General features: G+C 43.5%; 1 protein-coding gene and 1 long non-coding RNA gene across 8 annotated transcripts; one reads left to right on the top strand and one right to left on the bottom strand.

The window, feature by feature from the left end:
- Positions 1-612: 612 nt before the first annotated feature.
- On the top strand, positions 613-21,813 carry LOC133633733 (B-cell receptor CD22-like). 3 transcript variants are annotated; one of them, XM_062026392.1, is made up of 10 exons: positions 613-663; positions 6,018-6,356; positions 9,828-10,043; positions 10,125-10,454; positions 17,667-17,891; positions 18,642-18,929; positions 18,994-19,299; positions 19,367-19,457; positions 19,672-19,729; positions 19,798-19,979. In XM_062026392.1, the coding sequence occupies exons 1-10, from the start codon at positions 618-620 to the stop codon at positions 19,843-19,845; spliced, it is 1,947 nt and encodes a 648-aa protein (XP_061882376.1). In that variant the 5' UTR covers positions 613-617; the 3' UTR covers positions 19,846-19,979. The 3 variants fall into 3 exon arrangements, with proteins under 3 accessions (XP_061882376.1, XP_061882375.1, XP_061882374.1); XM_062026391.1 differs by having other exon boundaries at positions 19,795-19,979; XM_062026390.1 differs by having other exon boundaries at positions 19,672-21,813.
- LOC133633745 (uncharacterized) lies at positions 17,429-23,660 on the bottom strand. 5 transcript variants are annotated; one of them, XR_009821831.1, is made up of 3 exons: positions 23,152-23,660; positions 18,406-22,106; positions 17,429-18,129 (listed from the first exon to the last, which is right to left on the bottom strand). It is a non-coding gene; the product is annotated as an uncharacterized LOC133633745 (long non-coding RNA). The 5 variants fall into 5 exon arrangements; XR_009821829.1 differs by having other exon boundaries at positions 17,429-18,590; positions 18,715-22,106; XR_009821830.1 differs by having other exon boundaries at positions 17,429-19,084; positions 19,202-22,106.
- Positions 23,661-24,740: the final 1,080 nt, after the last annotated feature.

Genomic DNA, 24,740 nt, shown 5'->3' with positions numbered 1-24,740 from the left:
TTCTCAGAGGTGGAGAACTCCTGGAAATGACCTTAGAATGTCTTAGAATGACCAAAGGTATAGATGTGTGTGTCCATGTTAAAGGAAACAACAGGCTGTCTTCTTCTAATGAATTTATTACAATCTTTACAAGCTGGGTAACGTTTGCTGTGGTCTGGAACAACATGGCACACAAACAACTATGAGAAATGCAGCCAATATTACATACAATAATGTATCATGAAACATGGAAAAATAAACTAAATACACAGAGGACATAAGTAAAGGAAATTAAATATACCTACAAACAAGGCATAATGATGCAATATGTACATACAGCTAGCCTAAATAGCCACCAGGGCGCCGCTAAAGAGCCGCATGTGGCTCTAGAGCCGCGGGTTGCTGACCCCCGCCTTAAAGCCTCAGGCATGTTTTTAAAAGTGTGTTGAAGTTGTTAGAGGAACCTGCAAAGAAAAGAACACAGAAAAGTGCATTTCATGAGGGGGTTTTATTCATGCATGTCAATAAGATAAAGAAGAAGAAGGCCACTTCTTCCTCTCTATTTCTTTGAACATCATGACTACTTCCTCCTTGCGACCTGTAGACGCACACATTTCTACTTGTTCACTTACTCCAATATGAGTCTGAAGACAGGGTTTGTGGTCCTCCTTCTCTGCATGCCAGGTACTAAACATCTACTTTTTTATTTGGTTAAATTCCTGACTCTAATTGATAAAATATTGCTTTCCTACATAGACTCTCTGCATGCATTTTTTTTGTTATTACCAGTAATGTCAGCTAAATGTGCAATTTTTCAGTGAAACATTCTTAATTAGCATAATTCATGAAGGAAAAGGAACCATAAAGTGACAAACTTTCAAGTTAATTCATGTTGCGCCTGCTCTGAAGTGGACTTTTTGTTGTGCAAGTTGAGAATTGTGCCAAAGTCGTTTTCACTGAGGGCCACATCTCAGTTATGTTTGGCCCCAGAAGGCCGCTTCTAACAGTGAATACTATTATTACACAATTTTTTAAATGCATTTTATTAGTAGATTTTTTTTTAACTAAAATGTTAAAAAAATATGGTAAATTGCAATAATTTCACCTCAAAATGTAGTGTATATTACTGTAAATGGAAAAACAGTACTGCTGTTTTTATGGTTAAAAAAAAAGGCAGCTCAGCTGCCAGAATGTTACAGTAAAATTTACATTTATTTTTTTTAACTGTAAATAAAAAAACTGCAATTTTACAGTAAAATGTTGGCACCTGAGCTGCCAGTTTGTTTGTTTTTACCGCAAATCAACAACTGTAGATTTTTCGGTGTATTACTGTAAATGCCAAAACGGCACCACAGTTTATTACAGTAAAAATAGCACTGTTTTTTTTCATTTAGAGAAAAATGCTGTAAAAACCACAGTAAATGTCACAATTTTACCATGAAATCTATTGCTACTTTTACATTGCACAATTCGATGGATAACTTGCTTTGAAATCATTATTATTAGCATTTATTTCTATTTAAAAAATGGTTTGAATGTTTGATAATATATTTTTTCATAATTAGGCAATATTTAAGTTAACATAATTTGCGATTACATGGAGTACATATATTTCTTACATTTAGTAAAAAAAAAAAAAGTTACATTACTTTATTGACACATATTATTTCCAGGCTTTGGAGGGTCAAATAAAATGAAGTGACACCTGTGGTATATATCATTTTGGCCCGAGTTCTGACTCTAGAGGTATCAAATGCTTTTTTAGGGTCCACAGATACTCCAGCTGCATGTTTATTTTTGATCAATTGCATTAGTTGTTTCTTTAATTGCTTTAATTGCTGTTGAATTGTTTGCCCTGACTCCATATTTGACTGCCTGTGAGCAATTTATGTTAGTCCAAAAATGTGTCTCATTTATTGTTGAAGAACTTCTCTAGAGTTTTAGAAAATTGAGGAAGTAAAGAAATTGGTATGTCATCATTTGTCATCTTCCCCCTTAGTTCTACAAGGCAGGACCACTTTAGCTACTTTCATTTGATCCAGATATGTAGCGGATCGTAGTAATAAGTTACAAATGAATGTTGGTGGTTTTGAAATCCCTTCAGTGACCTTTTTCACGAATGTTATGGCAAGTCCATCGCAGTTGATAGATATTTTATTTTTACATTTGTTTACAACAGTGGCGGGCCGTGCGTTTCCCACCTAGGCCTTCAATGATTACCTCTCAAAATACCATTCAACCCCCAATTCCAACCCTTGATGCTGAGTGCCAAGCAGGGAGGTAATGGCTCCCATTTTTATAGTCTTTGGTATGACTCGGCCGGGGTTTGAACTCACAACCTACCCATATCAGGGCGGACACTCTAACCCAGACCTGGGCAAATTAAGGCCCGGGGGCCACATGCGGCCTGTTAAGCTTTTCAATCTGGCCCGCCGGACATTCCCAAATAATTTTTTTACATCTTTAAGATGGAAAGTGTAGCTGCCATTATGATGTGCAGTCATGTTTTCTAATGACCGTAAGTCTTGAACTATACAAAGTAGAGATGTCCGATAAATGCTTTAAAATGTAATATCGGAAATTATCAGTATCGTTTTTTTTTGTATCGGTATCGTTTTTTTATTTTTTTATTTGTTATTTTTTTATTAAATCAACATAAAAAACACAAGATACACTTACAATTAGTGCACCAACCCAAAAAACCTCCCTCCCCCATTCACACTCATTCACACAAAAGGGTTGTTTCTTTCTGTTATTAATATTCTGCTTCCTACATTATATATCAATATATATCAATACAGTCTGCAAGGGATACAGTCCGTAAGCACACATGATTGTGGGTGCTGCTGGTCCACTAATAGTACTAATCTTTAACAGTTAATTTAACTCCTTTTCATTCATTACTAGTTTCTATGTAACTGTTTTTTATATTGTTTTACTTTGTTTTTTATTCAAGAAAATGTTTTTAATTTATTTATCTTATTTTATTTTATTATTTTTTAAAAAAAAAGGACCTTATCTTCACCATAACTGGTTGTCCAAATTAGGCATAATAATGTGTTAATTCCACGACTGTATACATCAGTATCGGTTGATATCGGTATCGGTAATTAAAGAGTTGGACAATATCGGAATATCGGATATCGGCAAAAAGGCATTATCGGACATCCCTAATACAAAGTATTTCAATGGTTGGAATCCGCGCTTTTGCATGATATTTTTGTGGCAAGTGTTGTCCTGATACCAATATTATTTCGATACTTTTCGGTACTTTTCGATGCTTTTCTAAATAAAGGGGACAGGAACAAATTGCATTATTGGCTTTATTTTAACAAAAAATCTTAGGGTGTGGCAGACCGGTACTTTTCAGAACCGAATATGCTTCATTAGTATCGCGGTACTATACTAATACCGGTATACCGTACAACAGGGGTGTCCAAACTTTTTCTACTGAGGGCCGCACACGGTCAAATTAAAGCATGTGGGGGCCCTTTTGATATTTTTCATTTTCAAACCATAACAAAATATATGGATTTTTTATTTATTTTACCTTTAGGGGTCCCAGGGACCATAAAGGGTCTGAGTAATTAAAATGTTAAAAATAAGTCAGATTATAATTTTTTTTAAATTATTCAACAATTACAGTACATCTTTATATCAACTTCAAGTTGATATAAAGTAATACAAAATTAAAATAAAAATATTTTATGGCTTTTCTGTCAAAAACAACTTTTTTTTTTTATAGTAAAACTGAAATATGCAGTATTTAGTCATTAGAGCCCTAAAAGATTAATAATGCAGGACACCATTGATTTTAATTATTTCATATTTTTGAGTAATCACAGTGAAAAGATAAATAAAATACCACTAAATATATTTGGGATCCAAAAGGTGCCCCACTCATAAAGTGATACATTTTTATTAGGTTTTTCTTTTACTTTCAACACTTAAGTTACGAGATCAACTTCAGATATATCTGTCCATTTTATGCTGGAGCTATTATTTTGTTTGTTTTATGTGCATTTGTCAAAGAAAACTTTGATGTGTATGGCAACTACACAATATATGCAATATTTACCACATAAAACATTTTAAAGTGAAATATTTGAAGTCATTGGAGCCCTGAAAATAATTCATTATAACATGGATTTTTTGTCATTATTTTTTTTTTTTGAGGAATGGCAAAAAAAGAAAAATAAAGAAAGACAAAAGAAAAAAAAAACAGCCTGCATGGCAGCTTTTGTGTCAACATTGCAACTTTTTCTCGTTAGATTTCACCTCATTGCACTTTTTTTAATGTTATTTTTTATTTTTACAATAGTATTTCCAGAATGTGTGGCGGGCCGGTAAACAATTAGCTGCGGGCCGCAAATGGCCCCCGGGCCGCACTTTGGACACACCTGCCGTACAACCCTACTAGTTACCATGGTAATCTACGCCACAGCAGGTCAGACGAGGCACCAAGCAGTGTGGGTGGGGAGCGTTTCCACAGAGTGTTTCCAGAGAGGCCAGCCTGAAATGATTTTTACAAGAAAGTTCTAAAGCTTAGTGAAGTCTCAGATATTTCAGATTGTAGGTGTTTTTTGTTTATTTACCCTCCGCGTTCATATTAATTTTTTTTCTTTCCATAAGGAAATACAATCATGTGTGCTTACGGACTGTATCCCTGCAGACTATATTGATCTATATTGATATATAATATATATATTGTGTTTTTTATGTTGATTTAATTAAAAAAATAAATAAAATTAAATAAAATAAAAAAAAAAAAAAAAAAAATTCTTGTGCGGCCCGGTACCAATCGGCCCGGTGGTTGGGGACCACTGCACTAGGCCACTGAGTGTCCGCCCCATACTTGCCAACCCTCCCGTTTTTCCCGGGAAACTCCCGAATTTCAGTGCCCCTCCCGAAAATCTCTCGGGGCAACCATTCTCCCGAATTTCTCCCGATTTCCACCCGGACAACAATATTGGGGGCGTGGCTAAAAGGCACTGCCTTTGGCGTCTCTACAACCTGTCGTCACGTCCGCTTTTCCTCCATACAAACAGCGTGCCGGCCCAGTCACATAATATATGCGGCTTTTATACACAAATAAGTGAATGCCAGGGATACTTGGTCAACAGCCATACAGGTCACACCGAGGGTGGCCGTATAATCAACTTTAACACTGTTACAAACATGCGCCACACCGTGAACCCACACCAAGCAAGAATGGCAAACGCATTTCGGGAGAACATCCGCACCGTAACACAACATAAACACAACAGAACAAATACCCGGAACCCATTGCAGCACTAACTCTTCCGGGACGCTACAATATACACCCCAGCTACCACCAAACCCGGCACCGCCCAACCCCGCCCACCTCAACCCCGCCGCTGCCCCCATCTCCCGAATTCGGACGTCTCAAGGTGGGCAAGTATGGTCCGCCCTGAGTTCAAACCCCGGCCGAGTCATACTAAAGACTATATAAAAATGGGACCCATTACCTCCCTGCTTGGCACTCAGCATCAAGGGTAGGAATTGGGGGTTAAATCACCAAAAATGATTCCCGAGCGCGGCCACTGCTGCTGCTCACTGCTCCCCTCACCTCCCAGGGCGTGAAGAAGGGGATGGGTCAAATGCAGAGGACACATTTCACCACACCTAGTGTGTGTGTGACAATCATTACTACTTTAACTTTCATTTTTGCCAAAGGTTTGTAGTTTTGGTTTTCTTTGTTGTTACTGTCTCTGTCCTCTGTTCACATACAAACTGAGACTTTGTCTTTTGTCAGCACTTTGCATGTTCTTGCTTTTAATAGAGTTATTATTTTTGTGACAGCCCGACAAGCAGCACGGTTGTCGTATTGATAAATATTTCTGAATGAAGTAGTCATCTTTATAGTCAGTTAGCACGTGCCTAAAATATGACGATTTGAATTTAAAGGCCTGTGGTCGATTAGAACAACTGCATGTGTTTACACTCCATAATCCGATGAGTCGACCCATCTTTAAGATATCATTTTATGATGTCATTGATGATGTTGTGTGTTTCAGGGCTGCTCAGTGCTGAGTGGGGGGGGAACTACACTGAGAAGGAGATCTGTGCATTTAAAGGATCCACTGTGAAGCTTCAGTGCTCCTTTAAGTTCCCGCCCACAGAAGGCGGGCGTGAGATCAAAGTCAAGGAAACATTTTGGTTCACCAAAGATCCAAATGAAGATCTAAGATTGGACCCTCAGTACTTTGGTGGTGTGCAGTCTGAGTGTCATGGCAACATCTGCAGTCTGACCATCGCAGACGTGAGACGGAGTGACGAGTACACGTTCAGATTCACAACTAACCATTCCAGAGGAGACTTCATCGTCACGCCTGGTGTCAAAGTGAACGTCATTGGTACTGCTTTCCATGAAACACATTTCCACCAAGCTCAGTCCAGTTTGAGGTCAGGAAGTCGAAGTGCTGATTGTCTGCTGCGAGTAGGCGGGGCATGTATTTCACGTGATGTCCTACTTAGTCCGACTTCAATAAATACCTCTCAAAATACCATAACTTATCAATAAACCCACATCATCAATTAAAACATATCTCTATGTGGAACTGTCAAGATTAAATTAGTTATTAAAACATATCAAACGTGAACGTACAAAAACCCAAAAGCAGTGAAGTTGTCACGTTGTGTAAATGGTAAATAAAAACAGAATACAATGATTTGCAAATCCTTTTCAACTTATATTCAATTAAATAGACTGCAAAGACAAGATATTTAACGTTCACACTGAGAAACTTCAATTTTTTGTGTGCAAATAATCATTAACTTAGAATATAATGGCACCAACACATTGCAAAAAGTTGTCACAGGGGCATTTTTACCACTGTGTTACATGGCCTTTCCTTTTAACAACACTCAGTAAAGGTTTGGGAACTGAGGAGACACATTTTTGAAGCTTCTCAGGTGGAATTCTTTCCCATTCTTGCTTGATGTACAGCTTAAGTTGTTCAACAGTCCGGGGGTCTCCCTTGTGCTATTTTAGGCTTCATAATGCGCCACACATTTTCAATGGGAGACAGGTCTGGACTACAGGCAGGCCAGTCTAGTACCCGCACTCTTTTACTATGAAGCCACGCTGTTGTAACACGTGGCTTGGCATTGTCTTGCTGAAATAAGCAGGGGCGTCCATGGTAACGTTGCTTGGATGGCAACATGTGTTGCTCCAAAACCTGTATGTACCTTTCAGCATTAATGGCGCCTTCACAGATGTGTAAGTTACTCATGTCTTGGGCACTAATACACCCCCATACCATCACACATGCTGCCTTTTACACTTTGCGCCTAGAACAATCCGGATGGTTCTTTTCCTCTTTGTTCCGGACGACACAACGTCCACAGTTTCCAAAAATAGTTTGAAATGTGGACTCGTCAGACCACAGAACACTTTGCATCAGTCCATCTTAGACGAGCTCGGGGCCCAGCGAGCTGGACCTCGTCTCACGAGATCTAGCTTTTCTTGGAATATCCTTCTTTAAAATGGCCTTGCAAATATATCCGCAAACATCGTCAACCTTTTTCTCTCCTTCCTTGTGGGTCTAAAAAGCGAGTAGATACCATATTTCCCTGCTAGGGTATGGCTCTGGTGCGGCACTTCCTGCTCTCACAACTTGTGATTGGATACACACCTGTGAGTCGCGAGTGAGTATCCAACCACAGAGGACGTGAAAGTTCAAGTTCAACGGTTCTGATTGGCTATCGCGACTGTCTATCAACTATTTTCCCCCAATCACAGACGCTGCACAGACCGCCACGTCGTCGATCCAGAAGGCCTCAGGCGGATTTCATACAGCGCTGGCAAACGAGCTCGCTGGAATCTGCTCCGACGTAAAAACAGCAACACGAGCCTAATATCATATATGACAGAGTGTGATAAACACTAGCGGTTAGGATTCCTGGTTTTCACCCAGGCGACCCGGGTTCGACTCCCGGTATGGGAACCAGTTGTCAGGTTCAAACACTGATGACATCTATTAAACAAGACAAGAAGCAAAGAATTAAACAGAATTCAATTTGGCTCAATTTGAGGAGAGACGCTTGGACATCTGTACCATTGTACAGTGTCATTACGCTCTGGCGAAAGATTGTACGCCTCCCCCTTTATTTGGACTTTCTCTGACCACATGACAACAAGCTGCTTCTAAGAGACCAGGTCGTAAACAGCCATGGCCTTTGATTACAACAGTTCAAAAGAAAAGGTCGTAAACAGTTCACAGAAAAGGTCGTAAAAGAGTTCAAAAAGAGGTTCGTAAAACAGTCGAAAAGGGAGGTTCAATAAGAGGTCGGAACTTGGGCAGATCCTGCCTTCTCACCGCTTTGTAGTCCTTGGGTGAAAACAATATCTTTCTGTTGATTACAATACATGAAAGAAAACAGAACACCTTCATGTTGCTTCCCCCCCTACACGGCGGAGTTTTACAAGCCTTCTTCTTGGTAGGTTCAAAGACAGCTTTTGCTTCTCACCGGGCACTCAATGTAACACAAAGTTTTTGTGATAACTTAGAAACAATTATTCTAACACCAGTCTTAACCATGGATTGATTAACGTGGACCCCGAATTAAACCAGTTGAAAAACTTATTCGGGTGTTACCATTTAGTGGTCAATTGTACAGAATATGTCGTCGTCGTCGTCGGCGGTCACTCGAAACGAGTATGACTGTCCTCCATCCGGGATGTTAGGGTGGATTCCCTATATGGAGGACGCCTGTGCGTGGAATCTTTTAATGTGGGGAGACTGGTGCACGGTCAGCCACCACACAGTCCTTGGCATTGAGCGGGCCAGGGTCCAGTGGCATGGAGACCAAGACGACTGGGGACCCGTCTTTGCTGCAGCCTTCATCCGCCTTCCCAGCCGTTGTGGTGCATTCCGCTGCCGCCATCTTCCGCCTGGTCCACCGTTGAGGCGGTTTTCACTATTCGCCCATAGCTGGGGTTATTTACCCATAGCTGGGACAGGGGTTGACTGGGCACCAGGGCATGTCCACACACCGGTGGGCCTGCATGCCCCGTCTCTGGGGCCCCTGCTGCTCCGAGATCCCGTACAACTTAGCCTGGAACCGCGAGGTTCCAGTTACCGTGTGTGGCCACGAGGAGGCATGTACGAGTCTTGACAATGGAGAGGCTATGTACCGGCTGAGGAGGCTTATGCACTCGGCTCCTCTTTTCGCCCTCTGAGACAGAGGGCTAGCCGGCGGCACTAGCTGAAAGCAATAAGTATCAGGCAGAAGCAGCATGCAGCATAGCAAGCAAAAGCGGCATGCAGCATGCACTATCTACAGGTACTACTACTCCAAGGCTACTGCACTAGACGCATCACATCGCCCTGTGCGATGTTTTCTGCACACACACACAATGTGAATATGTACTGTACTGTGCAATCTACTAATACAAGTTTCAATCAATCAATCAATCGAAAACACTTTTGTATATTTAGGAAAAGTACATTCAAATGAAATGAACTTTTGTCAATTTCTGATCGTGATTTAAGCCTTGCTGGCGCCGACTCTGAGTAGGCGGGGCCAGCCACAGTGACATCATAGCGTGGCGCCAACGCAGAACTACAATGGAGGACATCTTGATTTTTGGGGCGTCATCACATTCCGGAAGTGACCATTCGCTGTCCTCCAATCGGCACACTGCACTGTGTCTAGCTCCGCCCCTTTGGCTGCCCTACAAATGTACTTGGCACCGCGGCAAGTTATTTTGGTACCCTTCACAACTTATGAGGACAAAAACTGATCCAAACTGTACTGCCTTTGGTGGAAGTGGACATGAAGACTTTTGTTTTGAAATGATTGAAGTTTTCCTTACATTCCAGGTCCGAAAGTACAAGTGCCAAAGTACTCGAATGGGTTTGATCTGAAGTGTGTCAGCAGCACTTGCAGTCCTTGGTCTCCTTCGTCATACGTCTGGTATAAGAATGGAGAGGAAATCCAAAATGCAAAGTCTCAAGTGTACACAGTAGACTATTACTCCACAGACAGTTACTCCTGTGCTGTAAGAGGACACGAGCAAGCTGTGTCTCCTCCAGAGTGTGAGTGGACTCTTCAGTCTTCTGCTGCACGTCACATGTAACTTTGTGCTGACTCAGCTCAATGCTTCTTCTGTCTTTCAGGTGCGTACAGGCCATGTAACAAGGTGGTTTACTACAAGAGACACATCTGTGCCATGCAAGGATCATCAGTGGACATTTACTGTGAATACACGAGCTATGGAAATACCCTGAGAAAATTCTGGTTCCGTACAGATTCTAGTCACTCGGGGAACCCCTCCATGACTGAAGGCCCTCGGTATGAATTACCTTCAAAGACTTCTGGAAAAAGCACACTGAGAATAAAAGATGTGAGGCAGAATGATTCTGCTGAGTACCGCTTCAAATTCACCACTGATGATGATGATTTTGAATGGAGGAGTATTTCACCTGGAATCACCTTGACAGTAACAGGTATGAACACACCTGACCAAACATGCCCAATAATACAACTATATTACAAAACCCAAAAGCAGTGAAGTTGTCACGTTGTGTAAATGGTAAATAAAAACAGAATACAATGATTTGCAAATGCTTTCCCAACTTATATGCAATTGAATAGACTGCAAAGACAAGATATTTAATCTTCACACGTATTTTTTGTTGTTGCAAATAATCATTAACTTAGAATTTAATGGCAGCAACACATTGCAAGAAAGTTGTCACAGGGGAATTTTTACCAGTGTGTTACATGGCCTTTCCTTTTAACAACACTCAGTAAAGGTTTGGGATCTGAGGAGACACATTTTTTAAGCTTTTCAGGTGGAATTATTTCCCATTCTTGCTTGATGTACAGCTTAAGTTGTTCTCCGTTGTGCTATTTTAGGCTTCGTAATGCGCCACACATTTTCAATGCGAGACAGGTCTGGACTACAGGCAGGCCAGTCTAGTACCCGCACTCTTTTACTATGAAGCCACGCTGTTGTAACACGTGGCTTGGCGTTGTCTTGCTGAAATAAGCAGGGGCGTCCATGATTACGTTGCTTGGATGGCAACATGTGTTGCTCCAAAACCTGTATGTACCTTTCAGCATTAATGGTGCTTTCACAGATGTGTAAGTTACCCATGTCTTGGGCACTAATACACCCCCATACCATCACACATGCTGGCTTTTACACTTTGCGCCTAGAACAATCCGGATGGTTCTTTTCCTCTTTGTTCCAGAGGACACAACGTCCACAGTTCCCCCAAAAAAATCGAAATGTGGACTCGTCAGAACACAGAACACTTTTCCACTTTGCATCAGTCCATCTTAGATGAGCTCGGGCCCAGCGAAGCCGGCTGCGTTTCTGGGTGTTGTTGATAATGTTAGGCTCGACCAGAGCTGTTGAACCAAATGTACCAGGGACCCTCAAGGACAAAGACAACGGAGGCAGTAATAAAGTATAACAGAGTTTAATGAAACTTTACGGAGGAGCGGAGGGATCCCGGGGAGGCGGCGAGGCGTGGGAGACACTGGGTTTGTGGAGGAGGGAGCAGAATACTACTAGATAACTGTAATTCTAAATGCTGTCTATACTGACCACAGGAGTCAACGTTCAAGCGTCGGGCGCCGGCTCTCAGCGGTTTATGTAGGCTGCTCTCTGATGGCTGGGATGTGGAGCAGCTGGGCTGATTGGAACCAGCCACACCTGTGCTGGCTGCAGCAGGCTGAGAGAGACGCCCGGCCCTTGCCCTTAGATGGCGTGCAGGGGAGGGACCAGGAACGTGTGACACAACAGTACCCCCCCCCCCTTAGGGGAGGCACCAGACGACTGTCCTAGGGCACCTGGATTGTCCCGATAGAAATCGTCCAGCAGGGAGGGGTCAGCCAGGTAGGAACGGGGCACCCAGCTACGGTCTTCAGGGCCGAAGCCCTCCCAGTCCACCAGGTACTGGAATCCTTTCCCACGGCGGCGGACGGCGAGCAGCTTCCGAACCGTCCAAACAGGATCACCACCAGCCAGGACTCGGGGGGGTGGAGGGGCGGAGGTAGGGGGAGACAAGGCACTAGTGGCCACGGCCTTAATCTGGGACACGTGGAACACCGGGTGAACCTTAAGAGCAGGAGGGAGATTCAGACGAACTGCAACGGGGTTGATAACACTGTCCACAGTGTAGGGTCCGACATAACGAGGATTCAACTTGCGGGTTGAAGTCTGGGACGTCTGCAGGGGCAGGTCCCGGGCCAATAGCCAGACCTTCTGACCAGGCTGATAGTCAGGTGCACGCACCCTCCGGCGGTTGGCACCACGCTGGGTACGTGCAGAGGCACGGAGTAACGCACCGCGGGCAGCCTCCCAGATGCGTCGACACCGGCGGAGGTGGGCTTCGGTGGAGGGAACTGCTACCTCCACTTCCTGTTCGGGAAACAGAGGGGGTTGGTAACCCAGCGAGCATTGAAAGGGTGACATGCCGGTGGCAGAGCTCTCCATGGTGTTGAGGGAATATTCCACCCAGGGTAAGTACTTAGCCCAAGAAGAGGGGTTGCTGGAGGCAACACAGCGAAGAGTCTCCTCAACTGTCTGGTTAGCGCGCTCCGTCTGCCCATTGGATTGTGGATGGTATCCAGAGGAGAGGCTGGCCGTGGCTCCAATACCCTTGCAAAAGGCCTTCCACACCTTGGAGATGAACTGGGGACCACGGTCTGACACGATGTCAGAAGGAATGCCGTGGGGGCGGACAACATGGAGGGTTAGGAGGTCAGCCGTCTCAGCAGCAGACGGGAGTTTGGGGAGAGGGACAAAATGAACTGCTTTAGAGAATCGGTCGACCACCGTCAGAATGGTGTCACAGCCCTGGGACACAGGAAGCCCAGTAACGAAGTCCATACCTATGTGAGACCAAGGCCGACTCGGAATAGGAAGGGGTTGTAGCAGGCCTGCAGGAGGCCTGTGTGAAGCCTTACTACGGGCGCAGACGGTGCAGGCGGCCACAAATTCCCTGACATCCTTCTTGAGGGTTGGCCACCAGAACCTCTGAGCAATGAACGAAGCTGTCCTGCGCTCTCCAGGGTGACAGGCAACACGGCTGGAGTGCCCCCACTCCAATACCGGTGTACGGACGGCATCAGGAACAAACTGTCTGTTCTGAGGGCCGTTGCCAGGGTCGGGCTGGTTCTCTAAGGCCTGCCTCACCACAGCGTCGATGGCCCACGTGACTACACCTACCACCCGGGCAGGGGGCAGGATGGTGTCGGAATCCGATTCCTCCTGGACAGCAGGATCTTCGTTAGAGAACTGACGAGAGAGAGCGTCCGCTCTGACGTTCTTGGAACCTGGGCGGTAGGTGAGGGTGAAATCAAACCGGCTGCAGAATAAGGCCCAGCGGGCCTGCCTGGAGTTAAGCCTCTTCGCCGTCTTCAAGTAGGTCAGATTCTTGTGGTCTGACCACACGATGAACGGCAGCTTCGCTCCCTCCAACCAGTGTCTCCATTCCTTCAGAGCGTCGTGGACCGCCAACAGCTCCTTGTTTCCCACGTCGTAGTTCCTCTCTGCGGGGTCGTAGCTCCTGGAGAAATAGGCGCACGGATGAATCTTCTGATCCTCTTCGGACCTCTGGGAAAGGACGGCTCCGATGCCTGTGTCAGAAGCGTCCACCTCGACAATGAACTGTCTTGTCGAGTCAGGGTGGATTAGCACGGGTGCTGTGGAGAACAGACTCTTGAGCTTGGAAAAGGCTGTCTCGGCTCGAGACGTCCAGGAAAAGGGACGCGAAACGGAGGTTAGAGCATTAAGGGGGGCAGCGATCTGACTGTAACCCTTGATAAACCGGCGTAGAAAACCGGCGAAACCCAGGAATCGTCTGAGCTGAGTCCGGTTAGTAGGACGTGGCCACTCCTCCACGGCTTTGACCTTGACAGGATCCGCACGCATCTGTCCAGCTTCCACAACGTTGCCAAGGTATGTCACAGAGTCAGAGTGGAAGACACACTTCTTAGCCTTGACGAACAGGCGGTTCTCCAACAACCGCTGGAGAACAAGGCGGACATGCTGGTGGTGTTCCTCCACAGACCTGGAGAAGATAAGGATGTCATCCAAATACACCACCACAAAGATGTTTAGCATATCTCGTAGCACATCATTCACGAGGGCTTGAAACACCGCCGGGGCATTGGAAAGCCCAAAAGGCATCACAAGGTACTCAAAATGGCCAAGGTGGGTGTTGAAGGCCGTCTTCCACTCGTCACCGTCTCTGATCCGAACTAGGTGGTAGGCATTGCGGAGATCAAGCTTAGTGAACACTCGGGCATGAGTGAGTGGCTCAAGAGTGGAACTAATAAGGGGAAGTGGATACTTATTCTTCACTGTGATGTCATTGAGACCACGATAGTCAATGCAAGGTCTCAGACCACCATCCTTCTTGTCTACAAAGAAGAAGCCTGCCCCCAGAGGCGAGGACGACGGCCTGATGATGCCAGAGAGCAGGGACTCCGCAATGTAGTTGTGCATCGACTCCTTCTCTGGTAGGGAGATGTTGTAGAGATGCGACTTAGGATAGGGAGCCCCAGGCAGGAGATCAATGCCAATATCATAGGGCCGGTGCGGAGGAAGTGAGAGTGCTTTATCCTTACTGAATACCAAGGCAAGGTCATGATAAACAGGTGGAACACCAGTGATGTCGGGGGAGAGGACATGGGTTTGGGTCTGCTTGAAGGGGACAGGGCGGAGCGCAGACAGGTTGCATGGCATGCGGTGCTCCAGCCCAAAATACGACCAGAGGCCCAGGAGATGTGAGGTTCATGCCTCTCCAACCAAGGTCTACCCAACACCAGGGGCGCTGTTGGGGCGTGTAGAACAAAAAAGCGGATGGTTTCAGAGTGATTTCCAGACAGAGTGAGTGTGAGGGGTTCTGTGGAAAAGGATATAGTTCCCATGGAGTGTCCGTCGATCGCTTGGGGAGACAGTGTGCGATCTAAAGGAACTAAAGGAATGCCCGCCTGGTGAGCCAAAGAGATGTCCATGAGGCACTCGTCTGCACCGGAGTTAATGAGGGCACTAACAGACAGTGTCTCTTCATTCCAGGTCAAGGTTGCAGGGAAAAGTCGGTTGGAATGATTCTTGGGCTGGGGAAGAGTTGTTTGGCTCACCAGTATAGCCCCTACCGGCGAGCTGGGTCTTTTGGGCGGATCGGGCAGACCTTGATGAAATGTCCTGGCTCACCACAGTAAAGACACAGCTGGTTGGTGAGCCTTTGTTCCCTCTCAGCTAGTGTCAGCCGGGACCGGCCGATCTCCATGGGCTCGGCAGGCCCGGGTGAAGAGGGAGCAGGGGGGAGCATAAGCTGTCGAGGTTGTGGAGTGGAGCGAGGAGATGGTGAAGTGCGGGTCACTGAAGCAGAGCGACTGGACCCAGGAGGAGGAGAGCTTCGTTGGGCTCGGTCCGCATGGCGCTCCTGAAGTCGTGTTCCCATCTTAAGGGCCAGGGATATGAGCTCATTAAGAGTCTGTGGGCTGTCACGGACCAAAAGATCTTTAATAGAATCACTCAGCCCCTTGCGGTAGACACTAAGAAGGGCGTGGTCGTTCCACTGGCTTTCAGCAGCAAGGATCCGGAACTCCAAAGTATACTGAGCCACAGAACGTGACCCTTGGCGAATAACTAGCAAACGGCTGGAAGCATCTTGTCCGTCAGTAGGGTGGTTAAACACAGCTTGAAACTCACTCTTAAACTGAGAGTAGTTAGTGGCAAAGACAGGGTTGTTCTCTACTGCTGCAATAGCCCAATTAAGAGCGTCGTCGACCAGGAGGGACATGATGAGAGCAATCTTCGAACCATCAGAAGTATATTTGGATGGCTGATGAGTAAAAAGTAACTCACACTGTGCCAGGAAGCCCCTGCAATGACCAAAATCACCATTAAATGGCCTAGGACTGACTAAGCCAGGCTCAGACTGAGGCTGCTGTGTGCTGGGGAGGACGGGGTTAACAGGCTGGTTTGAAGAATTTGAAGCAGAGTTAGATTCAGCTGAAACATGTGCTGTAAGGACCTCCAGGGTCTTCTGTATGCCGAGCAAGACTCCAGAAATGTCATTCACTTGGCCAGACAGAGCAGCCACATTACCAACAGTAGTTTGTGAAGTCTTCTCAAGCACAGCAATTTGGGATTGAACAGTGGGAAAAGCTTTGTTCAATTCTTCATGCAAAGTGGACAGTTGTGTGGCCTGGCCAAACACAAGCTCTCGTAATTCAGGGTTCTTCTGTCCCTCTGTCCCTGAGGACCCGGTTTGGTTCATTTTGGCTTGAACGTTCTGTTAGGCTCGACCAGAGCTGTTGAACCAAATGTACCAGGGACCCTCAAGGACAAAGACAACGGAGGCAGTAATAAAGTATAACAGAGTTTAATGAAACTTTACGGAGGAGCGGAGGGATCCCGGGGAGGCGGCGAGGCGTGGGAGACACTGGGTTTGTGGAGGAGGGAGCAGAATACTACTAGATAACTGTAATTCTAAATGCTGTCTATACTGACCACAGGAGTCAACGTTCAAGCGTCGGGCGCCGGCTCTCAGCGGTTTATGTAGGCTGCTCTCTGATGGCTGGGATGTGGAGCAGCTGGGCTGATTGGAACCAGCCACACCTGTGCTGGCTGCAGCAGGCTGAGAGAGACGCCCGGCCCTTGCCCTTAGATGGCGTGCAGGGGAGGGACCAGGAACGTGTGACACAACAGATAAAAGGCTTTCGCTTTGCATAGTAGAGTTTTAATTTGCACTTACAGACGTAGCGACCAACTGTAGTTACTGACAGTGGTTTTCTGAAGTGTATTTCTTAGCCCATGTGGTGATATCCTTTACACACTGATATCGCTTTTTGATGCAGTACCGCCAGAGGGATCGAAAGTCCGTAATATCATCGCTTACGTGCAGTGATTTCTCCAGATTCTATGAACCTTTTGATGAAATCCCTAAATTCCTTGCAAAAGCTGGTTGAGAAATGCTGTTCTTAAACTGTTGGACAATTTGCTCACACATTTGTTGACAAAGTGGTGACCCTCGCCCCGTCCTTGTTTGTGAATGACTGAGCATTTCATGGAAGCTGCTTTTATACCCAATCATGGCACCCACCTGTTCCCAATTAGCCTGTTCACCTGTGGGATGTTCCAAATAAGTGTTTGACGAGCATTCCTCAACTTTCTCAGTCTTTTTTGCCACTTGTGCCAGCTTTTTTGAAACATGTTGCAGACATCAAATTCCAAATGAGCAAAGATTTGCAAAAAATAACAAAGTTTTCCAGCTTGAACGTTAAATATCTTGTCTTTGCAGTCTATTCAATTGAATATAAGTTGAAAAGGATTTGCAAATCATTGTATTCTGTTTTTATTTACCATTTACACAACATGACAACTTCACTGCTTTTGTACAATGAATACATTAGATTAGACAATAAAATATCTATATTATGTACAATACTGTATATTACATTATCTTTGAATTTTCTGCCAAGTCACTAATCTTTTCTAGTGTTTGAATGCGGGTCAGGTGTAATTTTATTTAGAAATAAGTCAGCAGCCAATCAAAAGCAAGCTGTGGGCTGCAAACTGGACTTTGGACAGTGGTGTTCCAGATGAAGCAGTCATGTGTGTATGTTGTGTGACTTGCATCTAAAATGAATATTAATATGACATGTTTCATGTTTGCTCCTCTGGCCTCCAGCTGTGCAGGTGCAGGTGATGTCAGTCACAGTTGAAGATTCTCACCTTGTTGCACAAATGTTGTGTCACACAAGCTGCCTTCTAGAAGCTACTTTGTCTTTTGTGTGGCAGCAGAATGGAGAGGTTATAAAGTATGGAACCAAAGTAGAAGTCACCTTGTCACCTGGAGACTACATCACCTGTGCTGCACAACAACATCAACATATCAGCATCTCTCCTCACCTGTGTGAGTGCTTCTTTCTTCCAGAAAAACATGGTGCGCTACAAAGCACTTCAGTAGGAAAACAACACAAATCTTTCTCGTTTCTATTCCAACTACGGAGTAGTAAACAACACAAACCAATTGAAATGAACTCCCAGCTGATGAACACGTTTAGCCAGCTAGCAGAAGCAGCAACAAGTCAACACATTTGTTTGTATTCCTGCTTACGTCGCACTTGTTGCTAGGTAGACTTCATAGGGCACTGTGACGGACAGGGAGAGGCGGCAGAAAAACAGCACTTTAAAAATTACGAGACATGAACCTTTCATTGGATCACTACTCTGTATTGACTATAAAATACTTCTTGTAAAGAAATATTTATACATTACTAAACATTCTTTGCATATTTGCAACATTTGTTATTCTATATAAATGTATGAATAAAAAAATAAAAAAGGTTTTATTTCTTTGAATAGATACAAATTAAATGGGATGTTTTTTGTGTGCAGTATGTATATTACACAGATATTATACGTACATCATGCGTGTATGTTTGGACTTTGGGGTCCCCCTGTGGTCTGGCATTAGTGCAAAGTGAGGCAGTGAGCCACCAGATCCAGCAGATGGCGCTGCATGTGTACTATGATGCACTGTCAAGTGTAATGTGCACTGGCGCCTTGGTGGAGGTCTGCTGCTGCTTTACTGACTCATGTTTTGTCTGTGCTGAAAAGAAGAAGAAGGTGTTTGTTTAAAACTTGTTTGTTCTTCCTCCAGATGTTCTGAAAAGACCCTCAGTGTCTCTGAGTCATACTGGTGACATATTGGAGGGTCGTCCACTGACACTGACCTGCTACATCGACAACTTCGACTACTCCTCAGCAACAGTTGATTACTGCTGGTACAAGAAGAAGAAGAATGTGTCTTCAGATGATGAAGTCCTCAGAAAAGGTCGACAACTGGTCTTCAAGCCCATCAACTCTTCAGACTCAGCAGAGTATTGGTGTACTGTGGAGAACCAGCTGGGGAAGAAGACATCAGAACCCGTCTTCATTGATGTCCACTGTGAGTACATCTACGTCTTGAAGACGTGTGGTGACACTGAAGAGGACAATGTCCTGTTCCTCAGATCCTCCCTGGTCACTCTCTTTGTCTGTCCATGAGGGACAGTTCGGGACTCTGACCTGCAGCAGCGATGCTAACCCGGCCGCCAGCTACACCTGGTACAAGGAGAACATGTCGTCTCCTCTGGCATCAGGTCAGACGCTGACCATCAAAGACATCAGTCCAGGTCAGACGCTGACCATCAAAGACATAAGTTCAGGTCAGAGGCTCACCATCAGGAACATCACAGAGCAGGGTGGCCATGATTATTACTGTGAGGCCAACAACAGCAGGGGGCGCCACATCATTGGTGTGCATGTGAGCGTGAATGGTAAGACCCCTCATGTCCAAAACACATCTGTGTCTCCTGAAGACATCTACTGTATGTCCATGTGTAGGAATGTCCTGTAGAACGATAAACATCATCAGGCTGTTCTGTTCTGCTGTTGTGTTCGTGGGCATCCTGATCATCCTGACTCTGCACTTCAGGTAAAAAGTAGGACTGTCAAAATGAACGCTTTAATGCAGATTAATCCATCATCATTAATATGATTGAACATTGTAACACAATTAACCCACAAGCAGAAATGTAATTTGGTAAAAACGTATCATGTTTTTGTTAACATGAACATGATGCTAAAGGTGTTTACTGGTTTACTTTACTGGACAAGCTCAGCAGGTCTTGTTTATTTTCCAAACGCAGGACGACAACGTCTCCCTCGTCCACCGCAGATCCAAATGAGCTCGTCCAGACTGCAGAGGTGACATCTTGTTGGTTCTGGTGTCATGAATCCAGTCTCACTGTCATCATGTGTCCTCTTGTCAGCAGCTGGACCATGGCGACTATGAGAACATTCAAGCAGAAGACGCGCTGTGACGGCCATCTTGACCATGAACAACAAAGTTGTTTTAAAATATTCATATTTTCACTTCCTGTGTTGGAATGTCTAACACTGAGAGAAAATAATACAAATACTTTACTTATGCACAGACAAAGGAACAGAGGATAACCCTCCGACCCTCCGAGCGTGGCGTTATAATTGATAATATAATTGACAGTTGTGGTCTTACACAAATACATGAACCCACACATCGCAACGGTAATACGATTGATCTGGTTCTAGTCCGGGGTGTTGCCACTTTTAAAGTTGTCGTACTCCTGTGCTCCAAAGTCATGCCCGATCCCTACCTCATAAAATTTGAAGTTCTGACCCATTGTCAATATTCTGATAATAACCAATGCTTTAGCAGTCGTAGCATTAATGTTGCTAAAACCACGACTCACTCTGGCACTCGTTAATGGCAGCGTTCCAAAATGATGTGGACTCTATCGATAGCCTTACCAACGACTTTAATGTTGACTTTAATGCCATTGATAGTATAGCACCGCTAAAACTGAAAAAGGCCCCTAAGAGGCACACCCCCTGGTTCACGGAAGAAACCAGGACGTATCTTTTTTCACTCTGACCGTAACTTAGGTACAAGCTGGCTCACTAGATTCCACACTTTCTCCTTTTTCTATTGTGGATCACGATTTGTATTTTAAACCACCTGGGATACTATATCCTCTTGAAAATGAGAGTCGAGAACGCGAAATGGACATTCACAGTGATTTTTATCTCCATGACAATACATCAGTGAAGCACTATAGCTACGGAGCTAACGTGATAGCATCGTGCTTAAATGCAGATAGAAACAAAAGAAATAAGCCCCTGACTGGAAGGATAGACAGAAGATCAACAATACTACTATCAGGAGACACGGAACCAAACACTGGACATGTAACTACACGGTTAATGCTGTGCCGCCTGTCGAAGCCTAGCAATGCTGTTGCTAACGACGCCATTGAAGCTAACTTAGCTATGGGACCTCGTCAGAGCTATGATAAAAACATTAGCGCTCCACGTACGCCAGCCCTTATCTGCTCAACAACACCCGTGCTCACCTGCGTTCCAGCGATCGACGGCGTGACGAAGGACTTCACCCGATCATCGATGCGGTCGGCGGCTAGCGTCGGATAGCGCGTCTGCTATCCAAGTCAAAGTCCTCCTGGTTGTGTTGCTGCAGCCAGCCGCTAATACACCGATCCCACCTACAGCTTTCTTCTTTGCAGTCTCCATTGTTCATTAAACAAATTGCAAAAGATTCACCAACACAGATGTCCAGAATACTGTGGAATTTTGCGATGAAAACAGAGCTGTTTGTATTGGGATACAATGTGTCCCAATACTTCTGTTTCAACCATTGACTTCAACCGAAAGTTTCACGGGAAATTTAAAATGGCACTTTATAAGTTAACCCGGCCGTATTGGCATGTGTTGCAATGCTAAGATTTCATCATTGATATATAAACTATCAGACTGCGTGGTCGGTAGTAGTGGCTTTCAGTAGGCCTTTAAACTCAGAACCCGCAGTTCAAATGTAAAAAAAAATCTGACTGGAAAGTATTTGTTTGGTTAAATTAGGTTAAAAGTAGAGTTGAGCAATATGGTAAGAAAAACATATTAAGATACATCGTATGTATATGAATGAAATCACTATTTTGTCATGTTTTAATGTTAAATTGTTTGAAGTGAGATGAAAAGATGAAAAGGAGAAAAATAGATCAATTGTAAACATGTTTTGGTCGGTTACCAGAGAGTGAGTGCCTGTGTTCATGCAACCAACCTTGCTTTGCATCTTCTGCTTGCTTTCCACGAAGAAGAAGAGAAAAAAAAAATGGCCAAACGTTTTATGGAAGTTTTTTTTTTGTGACATTGATTACATGTCTATCGTAATATACTGTATGTAGATGTTGTTTAAATTGTTTTAAATAAATGATCAGTATTGTCTTGAACAAGAAATACTTTGCATCCCTAATAAAATAAATAATAATAACGTTGGTGTCTTTCTGTTTTAGGCTGACATTAACCATAACTATATATCTATAACTATATTATTAGTATCACTATTACTAATACAATGCTACTAACCTACTATTAAATTAATAGTAAGTTAGCAGATAAAGAAAATTGTTGCAAAGAGAAAAAGAGGAAGGAAGAAAAAGTAAGAAGTCATTTAGTGGCAGTAAATACATCTTTAACACCATCATCATCATCATGTTGGCGTTGTGGCAGAGAACATTTCGCACGAGGCTGTCTTGAAAAAGAAAAGAGACAACAATCAAGGTAACTCAGCATGACTGTTAAAAGACGACACCAATTAGAAAGACAATAAGAGATAAAGAGAGACGTTATATGGTTTTGGGTTGTTGTTGACCTTGTTGTATTTTATAAGTGTGATTTACTGTTGGATCGATGTGTTGTTGAAAAGGAGAAAAATAGAAACATGGTTGGTAAATTGGAGATTGTGAGTAGTGTGGATAGAGAGAGAGAGAGAGAGAGAGACAGAGAGAGAGAGAGAGAGAGAGAGAGAGAGAGAGAGAGAGAGAGAGAGAGAGAGAGAGAGAGAGAGAGAGAGAGAGAGAGAGAGAGAGAGAGAGAGAGAGAGAGAAAGCAAGTAGTAGAGGTTTTGGAGGGAAGGTGAAGAGAATGGATTGGGAAAACATGGAAAAAGGGACGTTTATAACCTTACATGAATGGTTTCTAGGAGAGGAGAATAGACATAGAAACATTGTGTTGCAGTGTAAGGAAGAGATGGATAGAGGATGTGTTGTAAGGGAAAAAGCAAGTTGAAGAAAAGATGAGAAAGTGACAAATGTAGGTGCATGTGGAAAAACATGGTTTTCATGTTGTCAGCGTATGCCATTGGTGGTAGATCGCTGCAAACTTGTTTGTTTGTTTGTTTAAGTGTGTATATTTGCAGGTACAAATTGTGTAAAAACCTCGAGGTTCAATTAAAAATAGGTTAAAAAAAATAATAAGTGAAATATAAAATATAGGAAACTGGCAGGTGACTGATTCCAAATGTTAAAATAGATGAAAAAATAGGAATAAATCAATAGGAATAATTTAATGCAAAATGGAATAAACTAGTGTGTACGCCAGATAATGTGGGGGTATTGAAATAAGATATGAAGAAAATGTAGACTGAAGATATACATATATATTTATATGTATAAATAGCACTTTTATGAAGGACCTGATGATATACATGTATATATATATATATATATATAAAATAATGGAACAAATACAAACCTAGATTAATAACTATAATAGGAGTAGATATGTGTAACACTCACTGTTCTGCGTTGTGTATCTTTTTAGTGAGGCGCACACACCGGAGTTGAATCATGGGGATTTATTCACCTTTTTTTGGAAAAAAACAAAAACAGGGCGTCACACACAGTCCACGGCAAACAGAATCTCTCTCCACAGCTCCGAGCGTCAGTGCTCACTCAATTCAATTATATATGTTTAAATGTGGAAATGGAAATAATAATAATAATAATAATAATAATAATAATAATAATAATAATAATAATAATAATAAAGGTAAATAAAGCATAAAATGGTCTGAAATAAATTAATTAAATAAAACACAGTATATAAAATATATACTTCAGCAAATAACAATATATATTAAGAAAAAGGATCCTTAAATGTGCAGCAATACACCTCATCTTTCCCACCCACATCAATTCTTTTTATATTTTTTATACAATAAACTATGCCAAAAAAACCCCATAACAGACCTACCTTTTTTTGGAAAAAAACAAAAACAGGGCGTCACACACAGTCCACGGCAAACAGAATCTCTCTCCACTAAAGAATAAAGAAACAAATAGACACTCTTTTAATGCTAGAGCGGCACACAAGATGTCCACACAGACACACAGCAGAGCCCCTGACCCCTGCACACACTCATGAGACAGGAGACCCCGCAACAACTGCCGCTAGCAGTAAGCTAATCAAGCTAATCCACACATCCTTTAGCATACAAAAGTTCGTTGTTTTTTCAACAATTCAACAACCATTCGGGAATTCAACACGCACGCACACCAACAAGTCACAGGACAGTGCACATTCCCACAAAACACTTTTAAAAGCGACAACCAAAAAGTGTATAAAAAAAAACAAAGGGAGAGAGACATAAACGTGACTTACCAGCTCCGAGCGTCAGTGCTCACTGAAGCTGGTCACAAAGGTGCGACGCCAAATCACCCCCCAGGGAAACAAAAAGGTATGTCACGGAAAATAATAGAGTGGAACTTATTTACAATGAGAAACACTTTTGGGGAAGTTCACAACAAAAAATGATGTGAATAATTGACCAAAATTAAAATAAAATAAAATAAAATACAATTTAGCTCGGCTACATATGTGTAGCATGATAAAATGATAAAATAAGTTACATGTTTATAAGCTGAAGGGAAAAGAAAAACGCTCTTCGAGTGCACACACACACCCACACACAACTTTGTGTGTGTGTGTGTGTGTGTGTGTGTGTGTGTGTGTGTGTGTGTGTGTGTGTGTGTGTGTGTGTGTGTGTGTGTGTGTGTGTGTGTGTGTGTGTGTGTGTGTGTGTGTGTGTGTGTGTGTGTGTGTGTGTGTGTGTGTGTGTGTGTGTGTGTGTGTGGCGCATTGGGAGGGGAGGTGTGAAAATGAATGTATTACATGTACGTTTCAAGTAGGTTTAACTTTAAAGTGTAGTCTAACATTCTTAGGTTAGATTATGTTTTAGACATTTGCAGTACACCATACATCTGGGTGCTGAGCTAAGATAAGATAATGGCATAACGTAGAATAAATAAGGAGGCATGGCAATCACAACAGCTATCAGTTAGCCGCAAAAATCAAAAGACTTATAAAAGTGTTATAATGATGGCAA

Source organism: Entelurus aequoreus, linkage group LG18 (genome assembly GCF_033978785.1).
Source record: "Entelurus aequoreus isolate RoL-2023_Sb linkage group LG18, RoL_Eaeq_v1.1, whole genome shotgun sequence".
In the NCBI taxonomy this organism is placed as follows: Eukaryota; Metazoa; Chordata; class Actinopteri; order Syngnathiformes; family Syngnathidae; genus Entelurus; species Entelurus aequoreus.
The sequence above is the reverse complement of the archived record's forward strand: the minus strand, read 5'-3'. Positions and strand labels throughout refer to the sequence as shown.

What these genes read in the sequence shown, in the direction of transcription:
- LOC133633733 (XM_062026390.1), top strand. Translation starts at nt 618, where the DNA reads ATGAGTCTGAAGACAGGGTTTGTGGTCCTCCTTCTCTGCATGCCAG. An exon ending in AGCTGTGTCTCCTCCAGAGT is followed by an intron (nt 10,044 to 10,124) that starts GTGAGTGGACTC and finishes TCTGTCTTTCAG; the next exon opens with GTGCGTACAGGCCATGTAAC. An exon ending in ATCCTGACTCTGCACTTCAG is followed by an intron (nt 19,458 to 19,671) that starts GTAAAAAGTAGG and finishes TTCCAAACGCAG; the next exon opens with GACGACAACGTCTCCCTCGT.